The 19,502-nt window shown below is 42.4% G+C and overlaps 1 protein-coding gene and 1 pseudogene across 1 annotated transcript in view; one reads left to right on the plus strand and one right to left on the minus strand.

The window, feature by feature from the left end:
- The first annotated feature begins 2,350 nt into the window (after window positions 1-2,350).
- LOC105854257 lies at window positions 2,351-3,803 on the plus strand (annotated as a pseudogene).
- Window positions 3,804-4,622: 819 nt separating this feature from the next.
- The window catches only part of ARHGAP31 (Rho GTPase activating protein 31), a 100,780-nt gene continuing 85,900 nt past the window's right edge, over window positions 4,623-19,502 (minus strand). The window contains exons 11-12 of the mRNA XM_004675195.2: window positions 16,124-16,401; window positions 4,623-13,447 (exon numbers count right to left, since the gene is read on the minus strand). Coding sequence (XP_004675252.1) covers window positions 11,021-13,447; window positions 16,124-16,401 — 2,705 coding nt within the window. The 3' untranslated portion in view covers window positions 4,623-11,020. The remainder of the gene's footprint in view (window positions 13,448-16,123; window positions 16,402-19,502) is intronic.

Raw genomic sequence — 19,502 nt, forward strand, 5'->3', positions numbered from 1 at the left:
AAGAAACTGAGTAACTGAGAATTGATGAGTCCCCCGCCAAACTCAAATACAGTCTACCAGCAGCCCACCTATACTGGTCTGTTTGGGGTTATGAGTGAAAGTAAAATATAAGAAATTACCTCTTTATCCTCATATAGTTTGAATTTTATTCCAGAACCTTCATGTTTGTGAGCATTAATCCTTTTCAATCTGTGTTCTTGACAGTGGTACTTAGCCAGCTAATTTTGTTACTAGTATTTTAAACTTCTGAGGCCCTGTCTTGAGAGCCTGAATATATTCTTTCATGTTTTTGTGCTTGGTTTGGATTTTTCATATTGTGAAACTTGTAGTGAGACACAGTATGACATGAAGTATTAAGGCCAATCATATAGTTCATAAATTCATGCAAGAAGAAAACTCTTCTTGCCTAAGTTTTCCCAAAAGATTTTCAGTGAAGACAGCATGTGAGGAGTTAGGCATGTGTACAGCTCCCCAAGGTGATTGCTATGTATATCTTATTTTGTGGTTGCTATATTTAAATTTAACTGTTGGTTCCTAAAATACTTTGATATTAGACTTTAAAAAAAAAATAACCTCACAAGTTTGAGTCTTCTGGCATTCAACAAGTATTGAACACCAAGCACTATATATATTAGGTATTGGAATATATAACAGTGAGTGAAAAGTACAAACACACTCACAGAGATTACAAAATGGGGGCTCCATGATGTTCCTTAAATAAATTTATAATGTCTCTTGGTAGTAGTACTAAATGTAAAGAGAAATTATAATGCCAAGGAAGTAGATACTAAAATGACATTACTAGAAGGTATCTTTGATTAGTTAGTTACTGAAAACAGATCAGATGAAACCAGACAACTATGTATATAGTTTATGGGGGCGTGGAGGGGGACATCCTCATTCCAGTAACAGCAGTAGTTCCCTGAGGTGGCAACAATTCTGGTACATTAGAAGATGCGAGATAACCAGTGTATTGGTTGTTTTTTTGTAATGTTCTGAGGGGGAGGCTGGGAAATCTGCCATTTCACTATTGTTTGGACTTATTATTATATACTTATTTTCACTAGCAAACATTTTGGGGAAATCACTTGACAATGACAAAAGAAATGTGTGGCTTGGGCTTTAAGATCTCAGCAAGATGACCCCAACTAAGTTCTGTCACTGAAAAGTAGCCAAAATAATGTGTTTAAGACAACGGGTGGTGTTAGTAAGCTGACATGACTTCTTTCCAGTTTGACCTGTTTTGGACACTCTTGAAGGAGTAGCAGAGGAGGAGCAGTGCCAGATAGGCTAAACAGATGCATGAATATAAGAACTAAAAATTATTTTCAACTATTGGAATTACAGAGTGCCCCCATCTCCTTCCAGATAGGACAGGAGGCTAAAACCCTTGAGCTCATCGTGCTTCTTGCCATTTCAGCTATTTCAGGTGACAGTCAACAAGTTTCTGGTTACCTGAGGGTCATGTGAAAGAAAGGACACCATCCTTAGTGACAGGACATGCATACCCATTACAGTTTACTTTTTTTTTATAATTTTTGTAACGGGAAATTTTTTGTATGTGGAAAAATGGTAGATAGTAAAACAACAGTTGCCCGAAGTTGGATTAATAGAAAAGGGAAGAAGCATAACTATCTGTGTGATTTATGATGACTGAGTCAGGAGTAGGTAGAAGTTCGTAAGCATAAGCTTAAGGAAAATATTTCTCAATATCCCATTTGCTCTGATTCCATGCTAAGTTTCCTGTACTTTCTCTCTTCCCTATTATTCACCACTGCCACTGCCACCCCAATTTCTATTTAATGAGCAGTTATTATGTGACACACTGCTGGGTACTGGAGATAGTGATATTCAGAGTTTATCAGTGGGAGACAGACAAGTAAATAATTGTAAAAACAGGGTTTAGTAAAGCAAATACTTAAAGGATATAGAGTAGAGAAAGAATGCTTGGAAGCTGTGGTGTCAGGGAAGGCTTCACTGCAGTAGTAATAACAAGATGTGTTTTGAAGGACCAGGACAAGGAGTTTACCCCAAAGGTGAAGAGGGCTCATGCAGTGAGAATAAACTCAAGGTGTGCAGTAGGTTTTTTTCAAATAACTAGTACAATCATACTAGAGAATAGGGCAAGGACTAGATTACAGATGGAGTTGAATTCTGCATTATATTTGGATTTTTAAAAAACATTCTTAAAGTGGCATGCTTGAAGATTGCTTTGGAAAAGTCCAAATTTTGAGGGTGAGACACTAATAGACACTTTTCACAAGCTTTTCAAGTAATTTTTACCAGGCAGAAGCTGGAACTTTTTTTTTTTTAATAAATAATAGTTTATTTTTACATCATTTTGTGCATTTTCCCATCTCAGTTGTAATCCCCGTGAGAGAATCTGGAACTTTTGAAGGTAGACGATAGCTACTGAAAAGTGTTAGAAATAACAAGGCAATATTTCACAGGGTTCTCAAGTCAAGGATTCTCAAAATGTGATGTCTAGACTGATAGCATCATCTAATTGGGAACTAGTTATAAATGGGAATTTTCAAGTCCAACTCCAAACCTACTAAGAAACTCTGGATGGAATCTAGAAGTTTGTTTCAACACATTCGCTAGTTAAATTTGATGTATGCGAAGTTTGAGAGTCTAAGACAACTTAAGCACCAATAATATGTAGGCTAGGTTTGAACAATGTCAATGAGGCATATGGGAGACCAGTTAGCCAATCATTTTTGAAAGCATGCTTGAAAAGTTGGAGTGGCATAGCAGGAGTATAAAGAACCAGGGGAGAAAATAGTACTAATGAACAACTATATGCCAGAGACATTTTACGGGGGTGGAGTGGGAAATGGGATAAAAAACGGTGGGGGGAGTGTTTTCAGACACCAAGGAAAAAGGCTGCTCCGGGCGCATTTCGACTTTCAGAATTGCAGGTGGCAGCAGCGAAGGATGAGCAGAACTTTAGGAAAGGTGCTATATCTGCAAAATGATATCATTTTTAAACAAGCCTTTTCCCTCTTAAGAATTTCAGGAGACAGTCCCATCTGTTCTGTAGGTGGGATTCTACTGAGTACCAGTCGGCAATAGAGGTCAAAACCCACTCATGGCATTGGAAGATATAAGCACCTAATTAAGGAACAAGAGCCCAAGAAGAAGAGGGGAAAAGTGGAAGTGAGACCCATTAATTTGGGGACTGATTATGAATATGGAGTTCTAAATGTTCACCTGACTGCATATGACATGTCCTTGGCAGAGAGTTATGCCCAGTATGTTCACAACCTCTGCAACCATCTCTCCATTAAAGGTCAGGAAAGTTATGCTATGCCCACGAAAACCATGGAGGTGTTGCAACTCCAGGACAACAAAATGTTCATGGACTCAATTCTTACCACTCATGAGCGAGTAATTCAGATAAGTGGTTTGAGCGCTACATATGCAGAGATTTTTCTTGGAAATAATCCACAGCAGTCTTCCTGTAGGTGTCAGATTGTCAGTGAAGGAGCACACTGAAGAAGACTTCAAAGGAAGGTTCAAAGCTCGGCCAGAACAGGAAGAACTGTTGTCCAAGCTGAACTAGCTCATTGCAAATCTTTTCACAACAGCACTGGTGATACTGAGTGTCAAGGGGAAGAGTTTCTTGGCTGGTCAAAGTTAAGCAGGAGATTCATACTCATCCCCACATCCTAGAATGACCCCTCTCTTTTGTGAAGGAATACCTGCTAAATGTCACACTTTCTTTTGAAACAGTCCTAGGTATCCTCCATCTGATTAAAAATGTGCTGATGAAAAAAAAAAAAAAAAAACGGTGGGGAAGGGAAGTATACTGGACTATGGTTATGGCACATGGGTGATTTGGTGATAGGAAGCCCATGGGGATAACAATTGAGATGGAAAAAGGCACAAAGTGATGTAAAAGTAAACTTATATTATTTTTTTAAAAAAGTTGGAAAGTGAGAGGTGAGTACTTATGATAGAAAAGTCATGGGCATAAAATAATGGAATGTATGTGGAGTGAAAAGAGGATAGAATCCTGGTCAGTAACAGAACACAAGGGTAGAGGAAGTGCTCAAATGAACAAGACTAATAAATGAAAGTCCAAGAGAGGATATGAATTCATGTTTCAAAGGGGAAAAAAGATCAATGGTATTGAAGAGGGAAATCAAGAGAACTGACTGTTGGATCTTGTTGCTAGATCATTGGGGAACTGTAGCAAAACAAATTTAAACAGAGTAAGGGAGATGGAGTTCTGGTTGCAGGTGGTCTAGAATAATGAATGAAGAAGTAGGTAGTAAAAGTTAAAGATTTGAAAGAAACTAGACACCAAAAGATAGTAAAGGGGGCCAGAGTTGGGCGAGGAGGTATTTTTTTAAAAAAGATTTATTTATTTATGCATGCAAGAACTGGGGTACAGGCCAGAGGTGCAGGGGCTGTGAGAGTATTCACCAGAGACAGAGTGGGGAGCAGAACAGGCAGATCAACAAGGTACATTGCTGAGGGGAGCAGTAGGCAGGTCAGGAGAGTTCTGCCTCGCCATGTGGATCACCTCACAAGCCAGGGATCCAACTTGCACTGAAGCAGGTGCAGCTAGCTTGCAGTGCTGTGCTCTAACCCATTGTGCCACCAGGGAGGGCCGAAAGGTTTTTAAGATAGCAGAGACTTTTTTTTTTTTTAAGCATGTTTATATGCTGCCTGATAGAAGTCTGAAGAGAACAAGGCTGAATGGTACAGAAATGAAAGAATAAGGGATGCAGAGATTGAGAACACAGGAGTCTTGGGATCTCTTGAGAAGAGGGACAGCCCTTCCTCTGAGCAAGAGGAGTTATGTACCATATACGGATAAAGGGAAGTGACAGTGGGAGGTTAGGGAAACAGTGTAAACTGGAAAAATGAGCAATTATTGTGAGGGAGTGAATAATAGCCTTTGTGAATTCAGGGGATGAGTCCATGTGGTGGTAGGTCATGAGTTTCTAAAGCTCTCATCCCAGGGTTCTGTGAGTTTCTTTGGTCTGACTCAATAGACAAAGTAACAGGGTAAAGTAAATGAGTGGTAGTAATCTATCTGTTCCAAGCTTGGAGGTTTGCCAAGCAGGTATGACTGACGGCTGGGGTCAAGGAAGTTTGTGGTGCTGGGGAGGATGGCTTTGATGAGCTACCCTGAGATCTGGAAAGGAGTGCAGTGTGGTGGGTGTATGTTGTCATAAGAGTAGGTGGACCAGGTCTTCGTAATCTTGAAAAAACAGAAGGAATAAAGGAGCTCAGATACGAGATACTGAGAATGAAACATGGGAGTGTAGGATCAGAGTTCTGGAATGTGCAACAGCCAGATGTATAGCCCTGGATGCAAAGGCCCAACACTGAGGAGAGGCAAAAAGCTGTTCAGTGGGTTTTCTTTGGGAATACAAAGTCATCTGGGATGCCAGTGGACATGAGATAGAGAGGAAAGAGGAATCCCCAAAACTGGAAAAACTGGGACACAGAATACATGTGGTCACAAAGAATGACAGAAGTTAAAATGGCTGGGTGTCATACATCTTGGTGAGGGGTACACCACACATTTTTGTATGACACAGGTAGTATTAATGGAAGGACACTGAGGTGGTGGCTTCTTATATGTGTAAAGTGGGATTAATGTCCACTCTTTCATGCATGGGGAAAGTGTCCTGGGGGGTGTCAAGTGTTACTGAAGTCCAGGAAGGGGAAGCAGCATCTAGAGAAGAGATTAGGTTGTAGCGGAGTTTATAGGGAGAGAGTTCCAAGGCAGCTATAGGAAGAATTAGGAGTGAGAGGAACTATGTGTCAGGGTGGGGAGGGGAGATTAGGCGAGAACAATAGGAGTGTGGGAACCAGAGTACAAGGGACAAGGCATTTGGGGCAACAGTGGAAGTGGTCAGGCACAGACCTGTGGTATAAGGCCCTAAGCACAATATTGTTGCCAAAGTATTTCTGGCCCCTTGGCAGTGATATTTTTCATTGAAAATCCTACTAGTGGCCCCACCCCTTTTTTTATAATATCATGTAGCAGGGTAACAAAGTTCTACTGTTTTGACTCCCAGAGTACCAGTAACGTAATCTTGCAAATGAAAGAATTGCCCTTCTTGATTGATTCAACTAAAAGAAAAACTGATTTCTCACATTTGTGTAGGTGGGACCACAACCCTGTAACTTCTTAAGCTGAGGAGTTTTGAGAAGCAATAGTTTCCTTCTCATGTTTCCATACATTAGCCACTGATTTATACTGGACAGCACAGGTGATGTGGCTATACAAATAATAAGGTTGAGTTGCATATATCTGACAATTATTAAGACATAAAGTAACAAAATTTTACTGGAGCAATTTTACATCAGCAATTTTGCTTGAGACCAATCCTTGAAGTAACAAAAGTGACATCAAATGGAGTAAACTAGAACAATGAGGCTAAACTATTAATTAATTTTGATCATCCCATGTCCGCCCCTATTTCACATTGCCATTGTAAGCATACTTTATATCATTTATTAGAATACATTTTTAAAGCGTAACAATCTGTTTCAATTACACTTAAATGTCTGTTGATAGGTTTAATATTTATACTTTTTTAATCAATAGAAAAACATTTTGATTATACCTTTGGAAACATATTTGTTGAGCTTAACAGCTGAAATCACGTGACTTTCTAATAAACTCGTTTGAAAAAGTGCTTTACCTTGCAGAATTATAAACCAGGAAGTACTATGGCATTGTTATTGCAAAGCATTGTGATTTATCCAGTAAAACACACACTAACGTACTTCATGGGTTTCTTATATTAACTGCATCCTCTCTCACCCTTATAAAGAAATGATCCCTGCTTTGCTCTTGAATCTCAAGGCTACTAGATTATCTACTATGTACCAGTCAATCACTGGTGGCCCCCAATTTTGACACTGTGGACACTGACCTCACAATCATCCTCTGCCATCTTCCCCACTTCTCCATACTTAGAAAGATGCTCACCTGCTCTTCTGGCCTTTAGGAAGGGTATTGATAAAGAAGGACACATTCTTTATCATTCCATATTTTGAGTTGGCCTTTCTACTGGAAGTGCCTAAAGACATACTTTTGGCAATCTGAATCCCAAGATTCATGTTGTCATCAGATGGGACAAGCCATGGTAGAGTATGGCCCTAATCAATTATGGTGGGAATTGGAATTACTACGAACCATTCCCTACCAAATCTTAGGCAACTGAATTTTAAGTTCTCCAGGAACTCTACCAGCAGGAGTACAAGGCAAAAGACTATCAAATAAATATGAGTATCATGTGCTAAACACTAGACAGCTTATCTTGGACCTATGCTTCACCATCAGCAGGAGTTAGCTCATTTTGTGATGAAGGAAGTCTCTAAGAGCCTATCTCAAGGAGTGTAGAACACTGGTATTACCTCACTCGTTTGCACAGGATCCCTCAGGGCTTCACAGCCAAACCAATTAAAGCCATGTCAAATCCTGAGGACTATTTTCGTTGCCACTTTGATGTTTTAAATGATCAAAGCAAATTCAACAGCTGAGTGTCACACTGGCAGCTTTTCAATTTACACTCCTGTTTAATTTCATTATTTTAAGTCAATAAGTAGCTTATTTTTTAAATTGAGAAACCTTTAATAAAGTCGGTAATATGAACACCATTAACAATCCTATAACAATTTCCATATACATTTTTTTACCTTCTGATATCATTTGGTGACTTAATGGTTCTAAATTTTGCTCAATTGTTTAGACTGTTTCATTTACTACTTTTTCATTAGACTCTTCAAGGATTTAAGAACTGTAAGTTTCCCAGTGTAGTATTACCTAAGCCACTGATAAATTATTTCCTAAGATGCTGATAATCTACATTTAAAAATTTTTCCCAGAACCCCAAAGTTTTAGATTTGCAGTATCTTGAATTTTAGGGCTTAGAGTAGATTCAAAAATTTTAAGGGACTCTTGATCAGATGTCTTCATATTCCATTTGCAACTAAACAAAAACTAAATTCCCTGTATTTGGTCCACTTGGACCAAAAATGTTGGCTCAGGAGGGCCATTTTGCCAGTAAATATAGGTTACTAGTGCTAAAACATAACATTAGGACATTGTGCATTTCACTTCAAATGCAGCATTTGAAACCAGCCACCCTGTCAGTGTTGAAGACTGACAGTTGTAATAAAGGAGCCCTTTGAAAGTTGGAGTCTGCAGCCTTTCTGGGGCACCAGGTAGAACCTCCTAAAGACAGCAGAGCCTCTTCTGTCTCTCACTTGGATGGAAGCAGGCAATCTGATTCCCCAGCACCCACTCCCAGCGGGTCTGCACTTCTATTCCAGAGTAGGCGACCACAGAGGATTTATTTCAGGATATTTGTGGGGAGCAATTTAGGGAAAAATATAATGAATTTTCTTTCAGCAGCACCAGCCTAGGCCCAGCCTGTAAGTTTAGGAATGTTTATTGACAAATGACAGGCTGGGAGCTAGTTAGAGAGGTGCACACCAATGGCGGCTCACTGACTGAGAAGGCGAGCCAGCTTTAAGCCCTCTGGATTGTCTAGGAAAGGTAATGGTAGGAGGTGTTTCCACATAGTTGTCACTGTGTCTCATGACAGCCACATACCCATGTCCTGAAGATGAGACAAAGATGTCAGCACATGAAGAGATGGCAGCTATTTTAGAAATCTACATGTACGCTTTAGCCATTAGTATTGAACTCACATGTTAATATGTAATTGGCAGCTTCTCAGTCTATCTCTAAATAAAAATATATCCTGCGTTACCAACAGAAATTCCAACGATCATAAAATAGCTTAAATATTTCTCTACTCGGCTCAGAGTTCTGGTGGTGAGACAAAGTGCAGCTCTTCCTTCCTTCTCTCAGTCTCACTGGCTCATGGTCTTTATCAAAATGTAGGCACCGCAGTGCACGGAGGCGGACATAAAGGCCATGTGCCCACATTTTCTGATAAGGTAGGAATGTACTTTCCAAATCTTCTGAACATGGCTTTTCTCATCTGTCGCCACTATATTTCTTCACCTTGTTTGCCTGGGGGGGAAATGCTTTTCCCAAGGGCTTTACTTAATGGTTGATGTCTCACTGGCTGTTGGGTGAGTCTTGCTCATCTCAGGAGAATGTGAAAGCACAGAGCAAAGGCATATGAACTGTTGCCTTGCTCCCTCATCTCAGGGCCCTCCGAAAGCGACTCATCTGAATGAATTTATCTCTGTCATAAACTCTGGCTTTAAAGGAAAAGATTTCAAAATGGTAAGGCTTATCAGGGAACAGGGAAAAAGAAATATGTATGTGCTATAGGTGGCAGCTCCCAGTTTCTCAAAGGATGACTTTAATTCATTCCCCACCCAGCCAGCTCTAGCTTTTGTTGTAAAGTCAGCCCAGATACTGCTAATCCTCAGACGTCTGGAAAGAGTTTTAGCCAGAGTTGAGTTTGAGAAGAGGCACACATGGGACTAAAAACAGGTCCTATTTTCCTGGTTTCTCAAACAAGATAGTTATTTTACTAAGTTGTACAGTGTCGATACCTTGATAGATTTTGCTTTGAGAAGGGTTCCTTAGAAGCCCTTTTTTCAGGGAGCACCAAAATCTGCCAGCAGGTTATATAAGTTTCCCTTCCTCTTTTCAGCTGAAAAGGAACCAGAAGTTCTGAATAACTAGAATAAAATCAGATTGGTTTTATTGCTTCTGCTTGCATACAGAAAGGAGAATAAAAGGTCTGAGAGTCTGGAGTGGGTGGTAGATGGGTGCCTCAAATCTGTTCTTCAGCAATGGGAGGAGAGAAAGAAAATAAGGCATCCACTAGCTAAAATGACCAAGTAGTAGTGATGGCCACCCATCTGGGGGTCTTTCCTCATCTGCTGAGGCTTCACCCCTATCCTCTCCTATACGGCTGGTCCCGGCCTAGCATAGGAGAGTGAAGCTGAGTTAGAGGTGTTCCCTGCCAATAGCGCAGCAATTTGAACACATTCAGTGTGGAGTAGAGTTCTGCCTATGTGTGAGTCTTCTCTTTTACGATCTCATCCCAGCCATGGCCTGATACTGGAAAGAAAACAGATCACATCACTATTACACACCTGAATAAGGAGTTAACACTCTCCACTGAGGTAACCTTCAGTTCCGCCCCACTCTGCCCAGCAACTAAGTGTACAAATCAGAGGTCAGGTTATGGCATTTGGAGGCTCAAATTAGTAAGAGCAGAAAAGTCTTGGGTTATGCCAGCCTCCGAGATTGTTCTTGAGTACAAATTCTGATTTTCTATGCTGGTGTATGGCACTATCTCGGACAGGTTTATGAGGAATTGGGGGAAGAGCATATGTTGAACACACCCACTTGGATATCAAAGTATGTTAGTTTGCATTTCCAAATCTGCTTCTATTCTAGATAGTACACCTTTACAAAGCTTGTCAGAAAACTGGTCAAAAGAACCCATGCTTTAAAGAGCATTAGAAAGCATGTAGTAAACAAAAGGTCTTTAAACTTCAATAGTAACAGTTTCTAACACAGGCAAAGGTTTTCTCTTTTTTTTCAGGAGACGTCATAGCCAATACTCATCAGTAATAGATAATGGTCTGAGAGTCTGGAGTGGGTGGTAGATGGGTGCCACAAATCTGTTCTTCAGCAATGGGAGGAGAGAAAGAAAAGAAGGCACCCACTGGCTAAAATGACCAAGTAGTAGTGATGGACACCCATCTGGGGGTCTTTCCTCATCTGCTGAGGCTTCACCCCTATCCTCTCCTATAATGTGGGAATAGTACAACTCACATGAGCCCTAAATCTCAATGAAGGCAAGCCCTGCATCGTCTACCTTTGCCTGACCTTCTGCCTGCTCTATAGACAACTAAATTCCATCTCTGGGTGCTTCCCTTGACCTTGCTTCTGACAAATGACTAATTAATAATTGGTCAAAAGGCTGAAGAAAGAAGAGGTCAAAATAAGCCCACTTGGATAACTTGCGTCTGGAATAACAACAAGTTGGCCCTGTGAGTTTCCAGATGAATCATGACTTGCTGTCAAACACCAGCAGGTGAACTAATGTCATTCTATTTGCCTCCCACTTCTTCCATCCAGAATCACTGATCTCCTCTGGGGCTGGTAAAAACAGCTGGTTGAGGTCTCTAGTCTCTGACCATTCTTAGGGATGGTCATTTTATTTCTAAGAGTAACTCCTTCTGGCGTGACCCAAGTGTTTTCAGCCAATTCCCCACAAAGAAGACCAGGGGAAACTGTTTGGGTGGGACTTCTGATAGGGGACAGCAGGACCTTGGAATCTGTGGATGAGGTGGCTGGGTGGTCCATAATGGGGAAGGGAGGACTAAATAAGATTAGGCTCTGAGGTCTTCCAGGCCTTGACCTGTGGAATGGCTTAGAAGCCCCTGATGGTCGTTCTAATTTGGAAGAAAATAGGTTGTCCTCGAATGGCTCTGTCTCTGATGTGCGCTTTCTGCATTGCACTGCTGCATCCTGGGTGGACAACACGTTAGCCAGGCCTGGGTCTGGAGCAAGGATGGGCCCCTCGCACATGTGGCATGCAGAGGCATCCACTGGCAAGGACTCGGCTCCCGTGTCTTGCTTTGGTTTCTCTTCCTTACGGCCGTCTGAGGAACAGAGAGAATCGTCTTTAGCATGCTTCCGAGCAGGGCCACCAGTAGAGCTGGGCTCCTCTTGGCTCCTCTCTGGAGGCTGAGCACCACTTTCCCCCGAGCTCTGAGAGGGCAGAGGCTGTGGGATCTGTGTGTATTGAATCTTGGGGGGGATGACGGGGACTGCCCGAGCCTGGCACATTTTGACCATAAAGGAGGTTCTCACAGCTGACACGCTCACAGGAGCTGAGTTACGGCGGCCTGTCAGGGCGTGAGCAAGAATGTCCAGGTCCTGAGTGTCCTGGGAGTAAGCCCTCCAGGGGTCTACCTTACAGTGAGGTGAGGCCATCCACGTGACTTTTGAGTCTCCTGGCTCGGAGTGCTGCGTTCCAGGTGAACCAAATGAGGCCATGTTCTCAAACCGAAAGAGGTCAGTAATGGGGATGGCAGAATCCAAGTTGAGGGAAGAAGGCCTATTTTTACCTTTTGGGGGCCCATACTCAATACTCTTCAGATGTAACTTCGGCAGATGCTCTCCAGGCAAGTTGCTGTCCTGTGTGCTAGGTAAACTCTCCTTGCTGCTCTCTGGTTGAGGCATACTACTTTGCTCGACCTGAGGGTTGCCGTGCCCCAGGTGTGTGCCTGATTCCTTACCCTCTGCTAGGTTGACAGGGCTAGTTTCTGCCGATTTGGGCTGCAAACTATCTGGTCCCTTCTGGATGGGAAGAGCTTCTGTCCCTTTCAGGCCAGAGAACTCCCTAAAGGACCTCAAGCCTTTCTCGTCACATCCAGTAATTTCCCTTCGGGGTGCCAGTGGCTGCAGAAGGTCAGAATTCCGCTCTGATTCAAGATTAGCACAGCTGCTGGAAGACGGGCCCTCAAGAGTCCACTGGTTGCTGACAGTGGTTTTGCTATCTAGGGAGTGGCTCTGGCGAAGGCTGGGCCTGTGGGAAAGCCTCTTCTCTAGTCGGTGACCCTGCAGGCTATGCATCTGGGCCTCTTGCACATCCTTCAGGGTGGGGGAGTGAAGGGGACTGGTCACCCACTGGGGCTCCTCCCAGGGTTCTACCATCTCCAGGCCATGCTGGGCAATGTCTGTCACAGTGTCATCTTCATCACAGTCGGAGGGCTCCTGGACTGAATGGGCCACATCTCCCTCTCCTTGTCGGGTGGTCTCTGCCACCCTTGTAGAGCTTGGAAAACCAGAGTCTTTTTCATCAGGAGCTGCATTCTTTGAACTTCCCTTTTCACTTGGTCCTGGAGAGGTGTCTTCTCCTGGGCAAAGGCTGGGGATCTCAGGGCTGCCTTTGGACTTAAGCTGATCGGTAGACGGGTCTGTCCTCAAATTCTTGGAAGCATCTTCTCTCTCCAGGCCGCCCCTGGCTGGCAGGACTGAGGGCGCTTCCTCCAGTGGTGTTGGAGGGGGAGGAGCAGGTGGGAGGAGAGGAGAGAGATTCCCTGGGTCCCCCACCTCCACGCTTGCGCGTGGAAAGTCCATCTCAAAGGGAATTATTTCCAGGGGAGCCAGGCTGCTAGGATCTGGGCGCCGGCCCTTGTCCGGTTCCCGTGTAGTGAGCCCACAGGTAGACGCCTGCTTTTCACCTTGGGTCACGGAAGCAGCCCCCTGTGCGCTCTGATTGGTAGGTTCCCTAGTGCGCTCCCCCTGGGGGGTGGAGCCTAGGGCTAGGGCGCAGGAGCAAGACGTGCTTCCGGGAGGCTCCGGGGAAACTGAGGGCTCAGGACTGGGCTCAAGGATTGTCTGCGCCGGATTGGTCTTCAGAGAAGGTGGTGGTAACGAGGCGAGCTCCTCCTCAGATTCAATGATTTTTAGCTCCTGTTGAATCTCGGGCCAGATCAGGGCGTTAGCTAGATCATCTTCATCCTGAAAAAAATGAAGAAACTGATTAGATTAGTACCAAGGACTTTTCGTGCTCACATCTGCCCTGCTTCTCAGTAATAATAAGAAACTGGAGCTGTGCAAGGCAGCACTACCCCAGCAATGAGGAATTCAGCATTTATAATGGGTGCGTAGTCGGTGTTTAACCATGTGGCATAACATACTTGAACTGTTTTCTTGTTTAATTTTCCCAACAACTCTAAGAGAGAAATACTATAATTAGCTTCCATTTTTAGAAGTGAGGAGACCTATGTTCAAACAGATTTAAATTTTTACCCAAGGCAATAGACCAGGCTTAAACTCCATCTCTGTCTACACCAGGATTTAAGTATTTAATCCCTGTGCGCTGTTGCCTCATAAAACAACCCCCGTGGTGTCACTTAACCTCATCTTTATGGGTGGCACACGAGAATGAGAGACTCCCAAAAGGCATGAAGACGTTGCCTTGCCATCTGCTTTCTGAATAAACAAACACAGCATTTTCTTCTTATTACTAAAGGAGAAAATATGCAACATGAGAAAGTGGTGTGCAGGCTTTTCTGAGAAATGTGACCTGCTGTCAACTTAGCGTCACTTCTCACCAGCCTCTGAGATGCCTGGGACAGTGACGCTCTTGCGCGCACAGCGACCCAGTGCTCACCAGAGTGTACAAAGTAAGTGTTGTTTTTTCTTTTCTCTTCTCTTCTTTCTCTCCACACCTACTCACTCCTTTTTGTTACATATGGAACAAATGCATGAGTCTGATAACTTACATTTTTTTATTTTCACTTTTTTTTAATGAATTGCACAAGACAGTGGTTCTCTTAATGTCTTGGATGGGATAATTAAAAATTAATTTTCTCCTTGTTTACTTTTTTACAACAAACTTTCTAAAATTTCTTTATTATCCCCCCCATTACTGTGTCCCTTGTCGGTTTCCCTCTTATCCCCCTCTTAAACTTTGAGGCCTCCTTGTGTTTGTTGATGCCTCCTAGTTGTTGAAAGTATTTCACATTATCAAATTGTCTGCCATGTAAATGTCTAGTGTTTATATGGTTCTGATTTGCTTTATTACACAAAATTCTCCACTTTTCATCCAACTTGTTGAAAATAGCTGCATTTCATTTTTTCTTACGGCTGAATAGTATTCTGTAATGTGGAAATACTCTATTCTCTTGATCTGGTTATGGGCTGGTAGATATTTAAGCTGCTTCTGTGTGTTACTTACTGCAAATAATGCTACTGTGAACACTGTGGAACATAGATTTTTTTTTTTTGTGGTGATTTACTGTGATCATTTCATGTGGTTTAGATAGATGCCCAGAGTGATATTGCTGGGTCATGCAGAATTTTCATTTTTACTTTTTTTTTTAATAAAGATTTATTTATTTATGCATACAGAACTGGGATACAGGCCAGAGGTGCAGGGGCGGTAAAAGGATACACCACAGACAGAGTGGGGAGCAGAATTGGCAGATCAATGAAGTCGTCTGGCAGATCAACGAAGTCTCGCCCACTGCTGAGGGGAGCAGTGGGCGCGACAGGATAGTTCTGCTGTGCCTTGTGGGTCACCTCCCTGGCCAGAGATCGTACTGAAGCAGTAGCATCACAGTGCTGTGCTTTCACTCTGGTGCGCCACCAGACAGGGCCCCATTTTCACTTTTTAAGGTAAATCTAGATTGCTTTCCATAATGGCTACTTACAGCAGTTTACATCTGTACTAACAGAGTTCTTTTTTTTTATCTACAGGACTTGTTGTTGGAGATTTTTTGTTGTCATTGGAAATCTTTTTAATATGTCCACTGGCTTTTTTAAAGTACTGTTTCATTGGTTGTGAAATGCAATCTCATTGTAGCTTTACTCTACAATTCTCTTACTGGAAGTCATAATGCAAAAGTCTTCTCAGGACCTCCCCCCTTATTCAGTGTTCCTGAGGACACTGTGGCACCCATGCACTGCTCTAACTCCCAAAAGTTGGGTCTTCTGTGCATATTCTGGAAACCGAGGCCTTGGAAGCTAGCCAAAAGACAGAAAGCTTCATCTTCCCATTTGGCATACTCCTTCAGGTCACAGAGCTGCCTCACAAGTGTTAGACACCTCTCTGGATGTTCCTAGAAAACTTCCTCACACCTTCATCCCATGAAAATACATCTCATAAGATCCTGAACAGTTAATTCCACCCATTAAAAGTGGAAGAGGGGGAAGTAAACTCTCGCACCATATTTTAACTCCTCTAGAAGCCACAAGAGGAAAGATGGGATCCTTGGATAGCTTTCAGAAAATTATACAAACAAGCATAGACAACTGTGTATCTAGGATGTTAGGAGGAGACCTGGATTTCATAAATGGTCATCCTATTTGGGGGTAGGCTATAATATGTATGTTTTGGGCTGCTGCCAGGATTGAATGTCATTATATTCCAAGGACATATCACTTCAGGATAGAAATATTTAGAGTTGAATCTGTCTCCGGACTCTGAGCTAGATAGCTCCTTCCTATCACTAGCACCTCTGGAAATTCATTGTAAGATAAATCCCAAATTTGGTTAAAAGGTTGTCTCATAACATTTCTAAAGCAGACACTGGTTCTTTAAAAAGCAAAAATAATCTGTATGAAGAAGTACAAAGAGCTCTGGGGAACAAAGGGCTTTACTGGTTGGGCTGGGTCATGAGTCCGTCTTACCATCTCATGGAAAAATCCTGCTTCAGTTTTGGCCCTGGGGCTCTCCTGTGGAGCAGGGGATTCCTTCTGGTCAACCTCTCCTCCTTCCTTCACTGCCTTATCTGGGCTCAGCCTCTTTTCGAATTCATTTGAATGTTGAGAGTCCATGAGGATTTCTGAGGTTTTCTTCTCCAGTTGGGTATCTGGCTCCAAAGGAAGGCCTTTGCTGCATTCCACTGTCCTCACTGCTTCAGACACTGGTTTGGCATCTTCCGGAGTCACTTTCTTAGGCACAGATGCTGCAATGGGGAGGAGAGTTATAAGTTTAAGGAGGCTCCACTTCAAGAGAGGCCCTTCCCAGCACAGTCACTATGCTGAACAGTCCTGCTTCACAAAAGGGAGGGAAACCTCCCAATCCATGGCCCCTTCATATCCTTTGTTATTTGCCCCTAGTAATCTTAGCCATGCCCTGTCCACAGATCCCAGAGTCATAAACTGTCAGAGATTAGAGAGACCTCGAAAATCATCCTATTCAGAGTTTCTCGAATGGGGTACATATTACTACTTCCCTTCACTTAAGACATATGACTCTGTCTAGAGACATTTTGGCATCACAGCTGGGTGGGGGTGGGGGTGAAGATGGCTGCTGGCATGCTGTAGGGAGAAGCCAGAGGTACTGCTACATATCTAACAAAGCATTGTGTAACGCCCAACAGCAGAGAATTACCCAGCCCAAAATGTCAATAATGCCAAGATTGAGAAAACCTACTTTAATCCAATCTTTTTGCTTTACAGAGAAATAAATAAATTCAAACACTGAAAAGACACACTTACTGCCTCCGGTTATTGAAATTTGTTATTTACACCAACCTACAAAGATGTATTTTGATTCTGATTGACGGCTTCCTGTATGAATCTTCCCAGAGGTTATCTACATGTTAATTTGGGTTTGTCTAAAGTGATTAACCTCTAATATTAAACATCTACCATGGCAGGGGAGAGGGAGGCCAACCTCAAGTTTGCCCTCTCCCATTTTGTGCAAAGAAGGCTGTTTTCATTGTATTGCATTGTATAAGGCTGTTTTCACAGTGTAGAATAAAGACTTAGGACCTAAGACAGTGATTACATAGCAGATTGGAATTAATTATAATGGCATTAATAAAACCTGAGTTCAAATCCTAGTTTCTTAATCAATCTTATAGTTGTGAAACAATAGTATTGATATGTAATAATACAGAAGTGCATGAGGACATGGTAGACAGTGGAGCAGAGCAGTATGGTGCCTGGCATACCACACAAGCTCAGAAAGTCTCTAGGAAAGAGCGCTGCTCACTAGCTCTGCTGGTGCCTGAGCGAGAATTGTCTCACCATGACCCTGACCTTCAAACTCTGTCAGGCTCAGAGGTGTCTCAACTAATAACTCATAGAGTTGATTAACTTCCTTTGCCCATTATTTAGCAGGCTAATTGTTTGAAATTTGTTACATATGTAGAGATTATTCAAAATACGTAGAATATACAGGTTCAAAAGTTAAAAGTATATAAAAGCTCAGGAAAGTTTTCTTGCATCCCAGTTACTTCTACTCTGTTCCACACTCCTGCTGTCCCTAACAGCTTCTAATTTCTAGTATATCCTGCCACTGCTAATTTTTGCATGCATAAGCGGATAATTATATGTATTCCTTTTGTCACCTTTATTTATTTTTTTTTAAGTTTTATTTATTTATGCATACAGAACTGGGGTATAGGCCAGAGGTGCAGAGGATTCACCAGAGACAGAGTAGGGAGCAGAGCAGGCAGATTGACTGAAATACACTGCTGAGGGGAACAGCTGAAGAGACAAGAGAGTTTTGCCACACCATGTGCTTCCAGGGCCAGGGATCGAACTTGCACTGAAGTGGCTGCACTAGCTTGCAGTGCTACTGCTTTAACCCATTGTGTTACCTTTATTACATAAAAGATAGCATAGGATTATACTGTTCCATATATACTATTCTGTGTATACTGTGCATTTCTTTACTCAACAACTTATCTTGAAATCTATGCCAAATTAAAGAAAATTAATATTCTTTAAAGAATATTAAAGAAATTAATATTCTTTAGTGTGTGCCCTAGTTTGAGTTTCTCACAAAGTAGAGCTGAACCAAGGTTCTAGAAGCAGATGTCTTATATGGAAGGTGGTTTCAGGATTCAGGTGAAGAGAATAGATAGTGATGGAGGAAAATTCAATAAAGAATATTTATTGAGCTGGTTACAGAGTGAAACACCATAACTAAATCCCTGGTGAGCCTCTGAAGAACCATGAGGAACATGTTCTTCCAGAAAGTGGGAGGCTGGGACCCTAATCAATGATCCCCATCTCCTAAAAGTAGGGGGCTGGTCCAGTAAATTTCTATACTCTCGGACTATCCTGAGCAAGGACTCTATGAGATCCTTTTTTCAGAAAAGCCCTGAGACAGAAAATCAGAAACCTTACAAGGCAGACACTTGAGCTAGACGCTTTCTGTGCATACAGAAACTGTCCCCACTATCTCCCCCAGAAATGCACTAAAGTTTAAGGAAGTATGGAGTTTAAGGAAATACTGAGTTAAAAGGCACACAGAGCTATGGCTGCCAGACACTAAATTGTGTGGATATATCCTAGGGATTCAGTCAGTCTCCTAAAGATGTACATTGGGGTTTCCAGTCTTTTGCTAGTACAAATAATCTCATGATATATACATACACATTGGACTTAGGCAGCTGTTTATTTAGGATAAACAGGCCCATCCTCAAGTGGCAGTTACTTGGCTCCACCCCTACCCCCGCCCTCTTTCTATGGGCAGCAATGTGGCTTTGGAGGTGTTTGATCATGCAGAGGAACAACCCTCTGGGGAGGCTGAAAGAACCTGTGACCCCCGAGCACCCCCAGAGCACAGTGACCTACCTATGGATGGCTACCTTAGAGAGAAATCAACTTGTTTTTTTGATTTTTTGTGTTTTTTGTTCTCTACATTACAGTACCTTGGTCTATACCTTAACTAGTAGAAACCTTGGTTTATGAGATAAGCTTGCTTCTGGTTATAAAAATAACAGGGCAAAACAAATTTTTGCAGGAAGATTCCTATTTCAGTAGTTTGTCAGCTATCCTTTCCTTTAAGTTTAGGTTTCTCTACTTTTATTTTATGTGATTCATGGTTTACTTTTGAACCCAGAACCCATCCCCACTCTGGAAATTGCTCAGAGTCAGATTTAGCCTGTCTTAGAAGCCTATTACCCTGGTGCAATGCTTGGTCCAAGGCTGAACACGTGACTGAAGGAGGTCCAATCAGCGACCTCACTGCATTTGAGAAAGAGTATCTTTGAGGAAGAGATGATTTTTCTCACCCTTGGGGTGCTAGCCCTTCTCTTTGTAGATGGGA

This window comes from Condylura cristata, unplaced genomic scaffold, assembly GCF_000260355.1.
Source record: "Condylura cristata isolate star-nosed mole 26May11 unplaced genomic scaffold, ConCri1.0 scaffold00003, whole genome shotgun sequence".
NCBI classification, from domain to species: Eukaryota; Metazoa; Chordata; class Mammalia; order Eulipotyphla; family Talpidae; genus Condylura; species Condylura cristata.